We start from the raw sequence: 13796 nt of genomic DNA on the forward strand, positions 1-13796 counted from the left end.
CAAATTAGATGCTGCAGCACCTACATTACAAACTGGCTGCTGCAGCATCTACATTACAAGTTGGCTGCTGCAATATCTAAATTACAAACTAGCTGCTGCAGTATCTACATACAAACTACATTACAAACTGGCTGCTGAAGTATCTACATTACAAACTAGCTGTTGCAGTAACTACATTACAAACTGGCTGCTGCAGTATCTGTATCACAAATTAGATGCTGCAGCACCTACATTACAAACTGGTTGCTGCAGCATCTACATTACAAATTGGCTGCTGCAGTATCTAAATTACAAACTAGCTGCTGCAGTATCTACGTTACAAACTGGCTGCTGCAGTATCTACATTACAAATTAGCTGCTGCAGTAACTACATTACAAACTGGCTACTGCAGTAACTACATTACAAACTAGCTGCTGCAGCACTTACATTACAAACTGGTTGCTGCAAGATTTATATGACAAACTGGCTATTGCAGTATTTACATAACAAACCAGCTACTGCAGTATCTACATTACAAACTAGCTGCTGCTGCATCTACATTACAAATTGGCTGCTGCAGTATCTACATTACAAGCTAGCTGCTGCAGTAACTACATTACAAACTACATTATAAACTGGCTGCTGCAGTAAGTACATTACAAACTAGCTGCTGCAGTATCTAAATTACAAACTGGCTGCTGCAGTAACTACATTACAAACTGGCTGCTGCAGTATCTATATTACAAACTGGCTGCTGCAGTAACTACATTACAAACTAACTGCTGCAGTATCTACATTATAAACTGGCTGCTGCTGTATCTACATTACAAATTAGCTGCTGCAGTATCTACATTACAAACTGGCTGCTGCAGTAACTACATTACAAACCGGCTGCTGCTGTATCTACATTACAAATTAGCTGCTGCAGTATCTACATTGCAAACTAGCTGCTGCAGTATCTACATTACAAATTAGCTGCTGCAGCATCTACATTACAAACCACTGCTGTAGTATCTACACTACAAACTAGCTGCTGCAGTAACTGCATTACAAACTAGCTATTGCAGTATCTACATTCTAAACTGGCTGCTGCAGTATCTATGTTGCCAATTAGCTGCTGCAGTATCTGCATTACAAATTAGATGCTGTGGCATCTACATTACAAACTGGCTGCTGCAGTATCTACATTACAAACTAGCTGTTGCAGTATCTACATTACAAACTGGCTGCTGCAACATCTACATTACAAATTGACTTTCTACATTACAAACTGGCTGCTGCAGCATCTACATTACAACTGTGACTGGGCTTCAAAAATTTTTGTTTTGTCTGAAATGCATTTTGGAGCATCCTGAGGCCATGAAAGCTACTGTAACAATATGAATCCTTCTTTCTCATTCTGAGCTGTCTGTAATTGAGGCTTTTCTCTGGAATGGAATTAATTAAAAGTAGCCATTTATTTTCAATCATGTAGCAACAAAACAAAGAGGAAGCTCATCTCTTGAGCACACAAATATCCATTTTCCTTTTCTACCTGTATTCAGTTAGAGACAGTATAGCGCTTTCAACGTCTCTGTTAGACATATATGTCAGGGTGGCACACATTAAAAGCCAATGGTGCTAGAATGTAAAGGTATATCCTCTGTAAATAGCATCAAGGTGGTAATTCTCTTCTCACTTCTTTCTGCATCTTAAATAGACTCGAATTGCAAAACGCAGCAGAAAGCTCGTTGACTATGACTGTGCACGACATCACTTAGAATCTTTGCAACATTCAAAACGAAGAGACGATAGTAAGCTTACCAAGGTATGTCATCAGAATATATCACAGTTACTGCTTTGTTATCCATGATTTGGAGGTGCCGGTGTTGGACTGGGGTGTACAAAGTTAAAAATCACACAACACCAGGTTATAGTCTAACAGGTTTATTTGGAGGTACTAGCTTTCGGAGCGCTGCTCCTTCATCAGGTGGTTGTGGAGCACTAGTATACTCCACAACCACCTGATAAAGGAACAGAACTCCAAAAGCTAGTGCTTCCAAATAAACCTGTTGGACTATAACCTGGTGTTGTGTGATTTTTAACTTTGCTTTGATATCATTCATCTTATCATTGAAATGCCAAATTGAGAGTTGATATATTTGACATTGAGCTATCAACTGCTGAAATGTTTGAAGATTGACATGTGTATTGCACCAGACCTATACAAGAGAGAAGCAGCAAATGTTACAGCTCCCAAAAAAAGGGACAAATATATCTTAATGTTGGCTTAAGAAATGTCCACTTCGGACTGAAAAAAGAATCATTTGGGACATGGGTTCAAGATTTGACTGAAGTATTGTAGAAAGGCTTGAAACTGGTTGCACAGCTGTTAATTTTTCAATATAAATCTGCTGTCACTATGAGCCAGCTTCAATTGTACCAAGAATAATGTCACATGAACATTGAATGAATGTTAAACTGAAGAGAAACAGAATAATGACAGACTAATCCCACAGCCATCTTAACCTTTGGAACTATTGGCCTAGTCTGTGTTGGAAAAGAAATCAAAATAATGATGAGCATAATTTCCCTGAGCTTTAAGTAAGTTGTCTTAAATTGTAAGTTGTTTCAAAAACTTCTTTTGATTTTCTGTGTCATCGATTTAGCATTTATGAGGTCTTCAGGTTCCCTCATCCAGTAATATTTACAATGAAAGCAACATCATATTTAAGATAAATGACAAATACTTTTGATATCTTTTAGGCAGAAGAGGAGTTTCAGAAAGCTCAGAAAGTGTTTGAGGAACTAAATACTGATCTGCAGGATGAGTTACCAGCATTGTGGTCAAGGTATTAAACTTCATTTGCAAATTATTTCTCTTGTTTACCTCTTACCTGTATATTAGAATTAGAATTCCTACAGTGTGGAAACAGACCCTTCGGCCCAGCAAGTCCACAATGACCCTCCGAAGAGTAACCCACCCAGATCAATTCCCCTATTACTCTACATTTCCCTTTGACTAATGCACATAAACTACACATCCCTGAACACTGTGGCAATTTAGCATGGTCAGTTTACCTAACCTGCACATTTTTGCTCTGTGGGAGGAAACCAGAGCACCCAGAGGAAACCCACGTAGACGCGGGGAGAACGTGCAAACTCCACACGGACAGTCACCCGAGGCCGGAATCAAACCCAGGTCCCTGGTGCTGTGAGGCATCAGTGTTAACCACTGAGCCACTGTGCCACCCTGGATCTTCAAGAAGAAGTCTAAGATTTGAACCCAACCAGCATTGTTGTTCACATCAATGAAGGTGATTCAGTTGTTGTTTCTAGCAACTCAATATATACATCACTTAGTTTGTCCTTTCACCCAGAATTCAACATTTGGACCTGATTTAAATGGGAGGATGGTTTGGAGTAATGGTTTGGAGTGGATAGTCTGATAGCAAAAGAAAAACTTGAGATAGCTTAATTTCATTTCATCTCATGGGCCTTATTTAAATACTGCTGGTTGTATTCCCACACCTTCCGAATGGAATATCAGTGGGAAGCAGTAAGCATTTGTTTGACTCAGTAGTTGCCCAGAAAGTAGATAATACTTGGACTTAGTTGCTGAACTGGATCATGGAGATTCCTGTGATGATCCAGGATTTCCTTGTTACTGCATTTTTAAAAAAAATGTTAAACTCATCCTTTCAAGCCCCTGGTTCTGAACAACACCGCACTGAGTTTGACTGATGAGAAGCTTACTGTCATTTCACATGCAAACAGCTGAATAGGCTTGCAGCCTGGTCTTTGACAGGCATATGTTGCTACCTGTTCACTGGAGCATATTAGAACAACACAGTGAGTTTCTGATGGCACCATAGTGGGCATGTAACCTGGGCAGTTGTAATTACTGATACCCCTAGTTTCTCTTGGGCAGATAGGGTAAATGTTGCCCCCCCCTCCCCCAGTGAAATATCATTGACACAAAACATTGGGGTTGAAAAGTCTGGCACTGGGAAAGCACAGCAGGTCAGGCAGTGTCTGAGGAGTAGGGGAATCGACATTTCGGACTTAAGCCCTTCATCAGGAATGTGGGGCATGTGGGAAGGGAGTTGAGAGATAAATAGGAAGATGGGGGTGGGGGTGAGGTGACTGGGAAGGTGATAGGTAGTTGTAGGTGGGGGTGATGGTGTTAGATTGGAGGGGAGAGTAGAGTGGATAGGTGGGAAGAAAATGGACAGATAAGACACTTCAAGAGGGTGTTGCTGCATTGGAGGGTTGGATTTGGGATGAGGTGAGGGGAGGGAAAATGAGGAAGTTGACATTAATGCCACGTGGTTGAAGTATCTCAAGGCGGATAGATGAGGCATTCTTCCTCTAGGCATCGGGTGGCTTGGATTTGGCAGGGTTGGAGCCCCGAACTTGCATGTCCTTGGCAGAGTGGGAAGGGGAGTCGAAGTGGTCGGCCACAGGGCGGTGGAGTTGTTTGGTGCATGTGTCCCAGAGATGTTCCCTGAAATGTTCTGCGGGTTGACGTCCTGCCTCCCCAATGTAGAGGAGACCACATTGACAGCAACGGATACAGTAGCTGAAGTGTTTGGATATGCAAGAAAATCTATACTGGATTGGAAGAATCCTTTGGGGCCTTGGGTGGAGGTGAGAGGGGAGGTGTGGGTGCAGGTTTTATACCTCTTGCTGCGGCAAGGGACGTTGCCGGGAGTGGAGGGTGGGTTGGTGGGGTGTGTGGACCTAACAAGGGAGTTGCAGAGGGAATGGTCTCTGCGGAATGCAGATCGGGTGGGGAGGGAAATGTATCTCTAGTGGTGGGGTCTAGATTGTAGGTGGCAGAAATGGCAGACGATAATGCACTGTATCTGGAGATTAGTGGGTGGAAGGTGAGGACCAGAGGGTTTCTATCCTTGTTGCAGTTGGAGGGGTAGGGTTTGAGGGTGGAGGTGTGGGAAGTGGAGGAGATGTGCTGGAGGGCATGATTGATCTCATGGGAGGGTAATTGCGGTCCTTGAAATAGGAGCTATCTAGGATGTTCTGGAATGGAATTGCTCTTCCTGGGAGCAGGTACAGCAGAGGTGGAGGAATTGGGAGTAAGGGATAGCATTTGTACAGGAGGGCTTGGGAGGAGATGTAGTCTAGTACCTGTAGGAGTTGGTGGGTTAGAAATAGATGTTCATGCTGAGTCAGTCGCCGAAGATAGAGATGGAGAGGTTCAGGAAGGGGAAGGAAGTGTCCGAGATGGTCCAGGTGAACTTAAGGTCAGAATGGAATGTGTTCATGAAGTTGATGAACAGTTGAACCTCCTCGTGGGAGCATGAGGTGGCACCAAAACAGTCATCAATGTAGCAGAGGAAAATGTGGGGGATGGTGCCAGTGTAGCTGCAGAAGACAGACTTTTCCATGTATCTCGTGAAGAGGCAAGCATAGCTGTGGCCCATGCGGGTGTCCATGGCTTCCTCTTTGGTCTGAAACATTGAGGTAGCAATACATGTGAGATAAGCCCTTGCACGTGCTTTTCCACAGTGTCACAGGTTTCAGTCAAGTGTCTTGGTGGGTTGCCAGCTGTGGCCAATGTTAGAAAAGAGGAACCTAGAAGGAGGGTCAACTGAACTCCACTGTATGGAGTGGATTGATAAAATCAGTGGAATGGGCCAAAAGGTGATAGATGCCATTTTTATATGCATCAATGTGAGATTACACATTTGAGACAAAAATAAAATGGCTGTTAACATGCAAGCAAACAGTGTTTAAGAGTGCAGATGCTAAAGGACATAAATGGTTGATAAAGCTGTAAAAGGTTGAAAATAGAATTATGAACCTCTGATGCAATATTAAGGACTGTCAGAGGTAACGGCAAATGTGGTCTATTGAGTTTGAATATTGTGTTGAGTTTTTGGTGCTCATTTTTGGAAAGGCTACTAAAGCCTTAGCGAGTATACAGAGGATGTTCCCTAGGGAGATATGAGGTTAGTAAACACACTTGCAAGCGATATTTGAAATACTCAGACAGAGAAGATTAGAATACTGAAACATGGATTATAAAATGTGTGAAGGGGTTTGATGGGATGATTAGGGAAAGATTGTTCTCTTGGGCTTTGCAGTTAGTGGCAGTGGATCATCAGTTTATATACCCCTCTGAGTGTGACAAATACTTCTTTATGTAAAAGATTCTTGAAAGAAGGAATGGTTTACAGCAAGCAATGGCTGGTGCAGAGACCATTCCAACTGTTAAAGAGAAAGTACAGAAATATTTGAAATATAAGAGAAGACATGGAGCTATGGTGAGAAACTGATATAGATAGTATTAACTAAATAGTGCTAAACTGCTCTTCTGTTCTACAACAACAATGAAGGAAAGGCTGTAACAGGTTATCCTTCCCTTCTGCACTACCCCTTGCTGGCACAGATACCCAGTAGCATGTAATCTTGGATTGCGAAGACAAAACCATTCAGGGAGATATGGGAAAAGAATAAAAACTCAGAAAACTTTCTAAAATATGTAAATAAAACATCCCGCGCTCATTTGATTGAGGGAATCTGCACTGCGAGAGTGTGAAAGCCTTAAGGGATTGTTTTTTTTAAGCTGGTTCTTCCTTTAAATTAGCAATAAACTAAATTTTAAAAAGTTAAATTGTATTGCTGATTAATTCAAGAGTTTACTAGCTCTGAAAGGAGCTATGGTTAGTTAATTAGTGGCTAGTTTAATCAGGCTGTTTTGAAGCTTGAGTCCATTGTTTTCAGAAAATATAACCAGAGATCTTTCTCAGTGCTAGTTTATCTGCAAGAAGCAGTGCTTTGATTGCACAGAGTATAAAGTGAAAGTTTGCTGAGTACAAGGGAATCTGGTGAGGGGGGTGAAGAAGTGCTCTTTTCTTCGACTCTTTTCAGTGTATTGTAGTTGGCTCTTACTTGGTACAGGGGAAGAAGCTAATTGATGAGAACACTCAGGTCTTTTTAATTTCTAATTGTAATCAATGGTTTTAAAGTTAAAGGATAGCAGGTCAGCGGGGTGTATTTGAAATCGTGGATGCAACATGTGTCCCAGAAGAATACATGTGCAAGAAAAGTTACCGATTCCACAAGTTTGAGTTCCAAGTTCTGATCTTGAGTGGTGGCTAGCATTACTATTGTGCATCTTCAAGGTAGAGGACCGTGTGGATAGCATAGTTAAAGAGCTGATCACATCATAGTTTGAATGGAAGATAGGTCAGATGAATGCATGGCTAGAGAGATGACGTAAAAGGAAGGACTTTAGATTTTTGGATCACTGGGACAGCTTCTGCAGTAGGTGGAACTTATACAAGCTGGACGGGTTGCACCTGAACTGAAATGGGTCCAATATCCTTGCTGCTGGGAGGTTTGATCATGCTGCTGGGAAGGTTTTAAATAAATTTGGAAGGGGGATGGAGCACAGAGTATATATAAACTCAGGAACAAGGTCCATCAGATACATAGGGAATACTAGGAAATCCAGAAGGCCAAGAAGACATGGACAAAATAAAGTGCATGGGAGGTCTGGAAAGCTTTTTTTGATGTACAGAGTTTGGCTGGTAAGGAGGATGAACTTAGAACTTTGATGAGCACAAGGGAATATGAAATTGTTGCAATCAGTAAGAGATGTTTTAAGGAAGATCAGGACTGGAAGCTCAACCTTCAGGTTATGGAAATTTAAGGTGGAATATGGGAAGGGGTGGGTTGTAAGAGAAATGGGGGCATTGCATTATTGACAAAGGAAACCATCACTGCAGCTATGAGGGAGGATGTCCTAGAAAGCTCTTCAAATGAGGCCATCTGGGTAGAGCTTAGTAAGAAAAAAGGGGTGATTACTTAGCTTGATTCATACTATTGGCCTGCCAACAGTAGGAAGGAGATAGTGGAGCAGATATATAGGCCAATCACAGAAAGGTGTGAGAGAAATGGGGCATGGATGTCAGGGATTTCAACTTTGCTAACATTAACTGGGATCACCTTAGTGTGAAAAGATTAGATAGGTTGGAATTTTTAAAGTGCATCCAGGTGAGTTTTTGTGCCAGTACATAGATAGTCAGGCTGGAAATGGAGCAATGCCAGGCCTAATCTGAGGGAATGTATCTGAACAACTTTTGAAGTTTCATCAGGTGAGCATTTTGGAGATAGTGACTATAACGCTGCAGGTGTCAAAGTCATTATGGAAATGGCTAAGGATATGCAAAAATTAAATGTCTAAATTGTTGGAAGGTCAATTTCGATATCATTAGACAGGAACAAGCAAACATGGACTGGAAACAACTACTTGCAGATAAGTCTACAGTTGGAACGTGAGAGTCATATAAAGTAGTAACGTGAGAATTGAAGGCCAGCATGATCTTCCACGAGTGAAGGGCGAGGGCAGTAAGTCCAGAGAGCCCTAGATGTCGAGGGATATTGAGAGTTAAACGAAAAGAAGCAATCATAGGTCAGGGACAGAGCATTAAAAACAGGGGAGGCCCTTCAAATGTATAGAAAGTGTAGGGGGTTGCTTAGAAAGAAAATTAGGAGGGCAAAGAGGGGCTATGAAATATCTTTGGCACATAAGATTAAGGAAAGCCCTGAGGTATTTTGTAAGTATTAAGAGTAAGAGGATTTCCACGTAAAGAGTTGGCCTATTAGAAACCAATGGGGCAATTTGCATGTTGTGTCAGAGGACATGGCTAAGGTCTTAGAAGAATATTTCTCACCTGTATTCACAAAGAAGAAAGACATTGCAGCCCAGGATTTCATTTAGGAGGGTGAGGTTCTCGAACATTTTAAGGATTAATAAGGAGGGAGAAGGTATTAGATGGGCATAAATCCCAGGACCTGATGAGATGTATCCCAGGGAGGGAAGGGAGGAAGCAGCTGGGCCCTGGAGAAATGTTTAATACTTCGCTGGTCACAGAACGACTGGAGGATAGCTAATGTGGATCCTTTGTTCAAGGAGTCAAAAAGGATAGGCCAGGTAATTACACACCACTTAGTCGGATGTCAGTGATGGGGAGATAATTGGAAAAGCTTCTGAGGGACAGGGTTAATCAGAATTGTTCAGGGATAGTCAGCACAGAATTGTTAGAGGAAGATCCTGTCTGACTAATTTAGTTGCATTCTTTGAAAAGGTGACTAAATATATTGATGAGTGTGGTGCAGTTGATGTGGTTTACATGGACTTTTGACAAGGCCTGACATGAAAGGCTGTTCCAAAAGGTATGAGCCCATGGAATCCAAGGCAAACAGGATCCAAAATTGGCTTTCAAATCGGAGGCAAAGACAGATGGTGGAGGGTTGTTTTCCTGATTGGAAACCTGAGTTAGTGGTGTACCACAGGGATTAGTGTTGGGAACCTTGCTGTTTGTTATGTACATTAACGACTTGGATGTGAATGTAAAAGGTATAATTTGAAAGTTTCCGGATGACATGAACGTTGAAGATGTTGTTACTAGTGAGAAAGAGGGTCTCAGGCTATAATCTGATATTCCTCAGGTGGTAAATTAGGTAGAGCAATGGCAGATATAATTTAATCCTGATAAGTGTGTGGTGATGCATTTTGGAAGGCTTAATCAGGAAATGATATATACATTGAACAATGGTTCCTAGGGTATACTGAGGGACCTTGTTGTATGAGTCCACAGATCCCTGGAGGTGTCAGCACAGGTAGACAGGATGGTATGAAGAAGGCATGTGGGATACTTTCCTTCATTGGCTGGAGCATAAAATGAAGGAGCAAGAAAGTCTTGTTACAACATTGTAGAACATTGGTCAGGTTGCAGACGAAATACTATGTGCAATTCTGGTCACCACACAATCAAAAGGACATGATTGATTGCACTGGAGATGGTGTAGATGTTGCCTGGAATGAAAAGTCTCAGTTATGAGGACAGATTGAACAGGATTAGTTTATTTTCCTTGTAGCGGAGTGGGCTGAGGGGGTTTCTGATTGAGGTATACAAAATCATGAGAAGCATGGTCAGGGTAGATTGTGAGAATCTTTTCCCCATTGCAGACATGTTTAAGGTCAAAGTGCACAAGTTTCAGGCAAGAAGGTTTAGAGGGGACTGAGGAAAAATGGTTTCACCCAGAGGATGTTGGTAGAAATATGGAATGTGCTGCCTGAGAGGGTGGTGAGGCAAGTACTCTCAGAACATTTAAGAAACATCTGGATGAGCACTTAAAATGCAAGGGCATAGTAGGATATGGACCAAGTGCAGGTAAATGGGAATAGTATAGTTTGGAATTTGTTGGTCAGCATAGACATGCTGGACTGAAGGGCCTGTTTCTATGTTGTTTGACTTTACGACTGAAAGGTTTTCAGGCAGAATAGAGAAGGGGAAACACATAGGGGTGTTGCATTATTGGTTAAGGAATCAATCACCAGGTGTGAAGAGGGATGTTATACAACATAAGCATCAAATGAGGCCTAATGGGTTGAGCTCAGAGACAAAACAAGGGACAGCCACACTGCTAAGTACCTGAAAATAACAGAAGAGAGTTAGAGGAGCAAATATGTAGGAGCAAAGATCTGTGGATGCTGTAAATCAGAAACAAAAACAGAAATTGCTGGGTAAAATCAGCAGGTCTGGCAGCATCTGTGAAGAGAAATCAGAGTTAACGTTTCAACTCCGGTGACCCTTCCTCCGAACTGAAATATGTAGGCATATTTCTGAGTGCTAAATCAATAGGGCAGTAATAGTTGAACATTTCAAATGCCCAAATATCACTACGATACTAAAAATGTGAAAGACACAGAAGGTGCTGATGTCTTGAACAGCATTCAAGAAAACTTTTTTAGCCATCATATAGCAACTCCAATGACAGAGGCATAATTCTAAATTTAGACTTTGAACATGAGGGCAAGGCAGATGAATGAAGTAACAGTGGGTGACCATTTTGGAGGTAGTGATCATAATATATTTATAATACACACATAATAAATTTAACATCAAGTACCAAGTAACTTAGATATGAAGTGATTGGTAGAAGGATTAAACAGGGCATGAGGAAAAGCTTTTTCACACAGTGGGAGTCTACTGCCCAGTTTGGTGGGTGAGATGGGAACCCTTAACTTATTTTAATGGAATCTGGATCTACTCACTAAATGCTGTAACCTGCCAGGCTAGAGACTAGGTGCTGGAAAGCAGGTTTAAAATGAGCAGCTAGTGCATTCTGCTGGTGCAGACATAATAAGATGAAGAGCCTGTTTTGAGTTCTAATGTTTTCATGGTTCGATAGTTCAAAATCTGTTGTGTTTGCTGTTTGGATATTCATAATGAAATGACAGAAAGTCGGTTAATAAGAGAAATGACACAAAGAACTGGTGTTTCCATGAATCTTTCCCCAAAGGTACAGAAGTGTAGTGGAAGATTGGAAGAATCTCCACGTAAATTCTGCCTGATTTTGTTTTTTAATTGATACTACAGGAAAAAGGGATTAGAGAATAAATGAAGGTGCAACTTTCCACACCAGTGTTTCTGATGTGTCTTTCTTTCTCATCTGAAAATGTGTTGCTGGAAAAGCGCAGCAGGTCAGGCAGCATCCAAGGAACAGGAGAATCGTTGATTCTCCTGTTCCTTGGATGCTGCCTGACCTGCTGCGCTTTTCCAGCAACACATTTTCAGCTCTGATCTCCAGCATCTGCAGTCCTCACTTTCTCCTTTCTTTCTCATCCCCAACCATGTTTAATGGAGCCTTTGAATGAGCTTGTCACTTTCCATGCTTTTTAAAATCTTAACCATTTCCCTCCCACTCAGAACCACAATACCTTCATCTTCCACCTCAACAGCCTTTGTAATCAATGGATCATTCTCTGCCATTCCTGCCAACTCCAGTGTGATGCCACCATAAAACACCACATCGTCTTCCCTTTCAACATTCTAAAGGATTGTTTCACTTCCTAATTTCCTGGTCACCCCCGGTACTCCTCCCTTTTCTTAAAGTGTCTTTGAATGCAAGCACAGGATTTGCAACTGCCCTTGTACCTCCTGTCTGCTCATGGTCCAAGATCCCAAATGTTCCTTTTAGGTGAAACAGCAATTTACTTCTACTCCAGCAAATTGTCCATTGCATTCACTGTTTGCAATGTGGTCTGCTCTACAATGATGAGACCAAATGCAAATCAAGCGAATGCTTTGCAGGACACCTCCATTCAGTCACCAAATATTATACTCTTTAAATAGCTGCCATTTTAATTCACCACTCTGACCTTTTTGTCCCTACCCCTCCACACTGCAATCTTGCAAAACACTGCCTTATTTTTCCATTAATCGCTTTCTATCTCTGGAGACTCAATACTGAATCAGAGGATCACAGAATTTTGCACTACAGAAGGAGCCTATTCAACTCAAGATGTCTGTACCGTTTCCTGAAAGAGCTGTCCATCGAGTCCCAGTCTCCAGCCCTATCGCAGTGGCCCTCGAAATTCATCAGATTCAAATGTACATCCAGCTCTCTTTTGAAACCTCTGATGGAATCCACTTCCACCACTCTGCAAGACAGTGCACTCCGAATCTTAATCAATTCTCTGAGTAAAGAGGTTTCTCCTCACCTCACTCTTCACTCTCTTGATGATAATCTTGCAATTGTGACCCCTAGTTACTGACATACCAACTAGTGGAAACAAAATATTCTTTTTTACCCTGTCAAAATTATTTATAATTATGAACACCCCATTGGGGTCACCTCTTAATTTTCTCTGCTCCAAGGGGAATAAGTCCAATTTCTCTTAACCTTTCCTTGTATCTAAAATCCTTAATTTCTGGTATCATTCTCGTAAATCTCCCCTGCACTCTCTACAGGGTTTTAACATCCTTTCTTAGATACATTGCCCACAACTAAACACAATACTCCAAATGTGGTCTGACCAATGATTTGCCTTTATAATCTACACTTCCATTTATAAACCCAAGGATCCTATAAGCCTTCTTAGCAACTGTTTCAGTTTGCCAGGTCTCTTTCAGAGAATTATGCACGTGAAGGCCAAGATTCCTCTGCTCCTGTACTGCCCTCAAGGTTGTACCATTCAGCCTGTATTGTCTCTCCATGTTTCTTCTAACAAAATGCAATACGTTCCATTTCTCTACAGCGAATTCATCCACTAGGCTCATTTGGCCAACTTGTCAATGTCCCTTTGAAGTGACTCAGCATCATGCTGACAATTCACTATTCTCCCGAGCTTAAAATCATCTGCAAATTTAGTGTTTTTGCCCTCAACATCCATCTCCAAATCATTTATATAAATCAAAATGCAAGGGACCCAACACCTTCCCAACAACTTAGAGAATACCACTTTCAACTCATTCTGGATTCTAATTATATTTTGCTGGATTTAGTCTTTCTGTCTTTTTGCTTTCTCATGACAGCTGTTCATCAATCTGCCATTCACTCCTCCATCTTTTATTTCTTTAGTTGTCCCACTGCCTTTGATCATTCGTGATTCAGACTTTTATCGTTCAATCTCTGCTGCCTTTCGATGGATCACAATACTTGCCTTTGTTCTGTGTTCTACCCAACCTCCTCTCACTTACGCAAAACCAGCTATAATTACAATTTTCCTATTTTAATGAAGAGGATATCGATCTGAAACATTAACAATGTTTCTTTCGCCACAGGAACTGATATGCCGAGTATTTCCACTACGCTGGTTATTATTACATTATTCGATCTCCTTCTATCAAGCCTTGAGATGCCTATATTTCCCCTAAGCTTGCTGTATCAAAAAATCTTTCTCCAAATTAAAAAAGTGATAGAAGAAATAGGATAAATTTGGAAAGGAAAATCATTGATCTCCATGTCTAACTTCCCAGCATTGGGTTTGAATTTTAATCAAGAGTGTGGTGCTAGAAAA

The 13796-nt window shown here is 41.4% G+C and overlaps 1 protein-coding gene across 8 annotated transcripts in view; it reads left to right on the forward strand.

Moving 5' to 3' along the window:
- The window catches only part of amph (amphiphysin), a 223667-nt gene that overhangs the window by 108835 nt on the left and 101036 nt on the right, over window positions 1-13796 (forward strand). For all 8 annotated transcript variants that reach the window (XM_043688941.1, XM_043688942.1, XM_043688936.1 and 5 more), the window contains exons 6-7: window positions 1680-1787; window positions 2726-2811. In XM_043688941.1, the coding sequence (XP_043544876.1) occupies window positions 1680-1787; window positions 2726-2811 (194 nt within the window). The remainder of the gene's footprint in view (window positions 1-1679; window positions 1788-2725; window positions 2812-13796) is intronic.

This window comes from Chiloscyllium plagiosum, chromosome 4 (genome assembly GCF_004010195.1).
Source record: "Chiloscyllium plagiosum isolate BGI_BamShark_2017 chromosome 4, ASM401019v2, whole genome shotgun sequence".
Lineage (NCBI taxonomy): Eukaryota > Metazoa > Chordata > Chondrichthyes > Orectolobiformes > Hemiscylliidae > Chiloscyllium > Chiloscyllium plagiosum.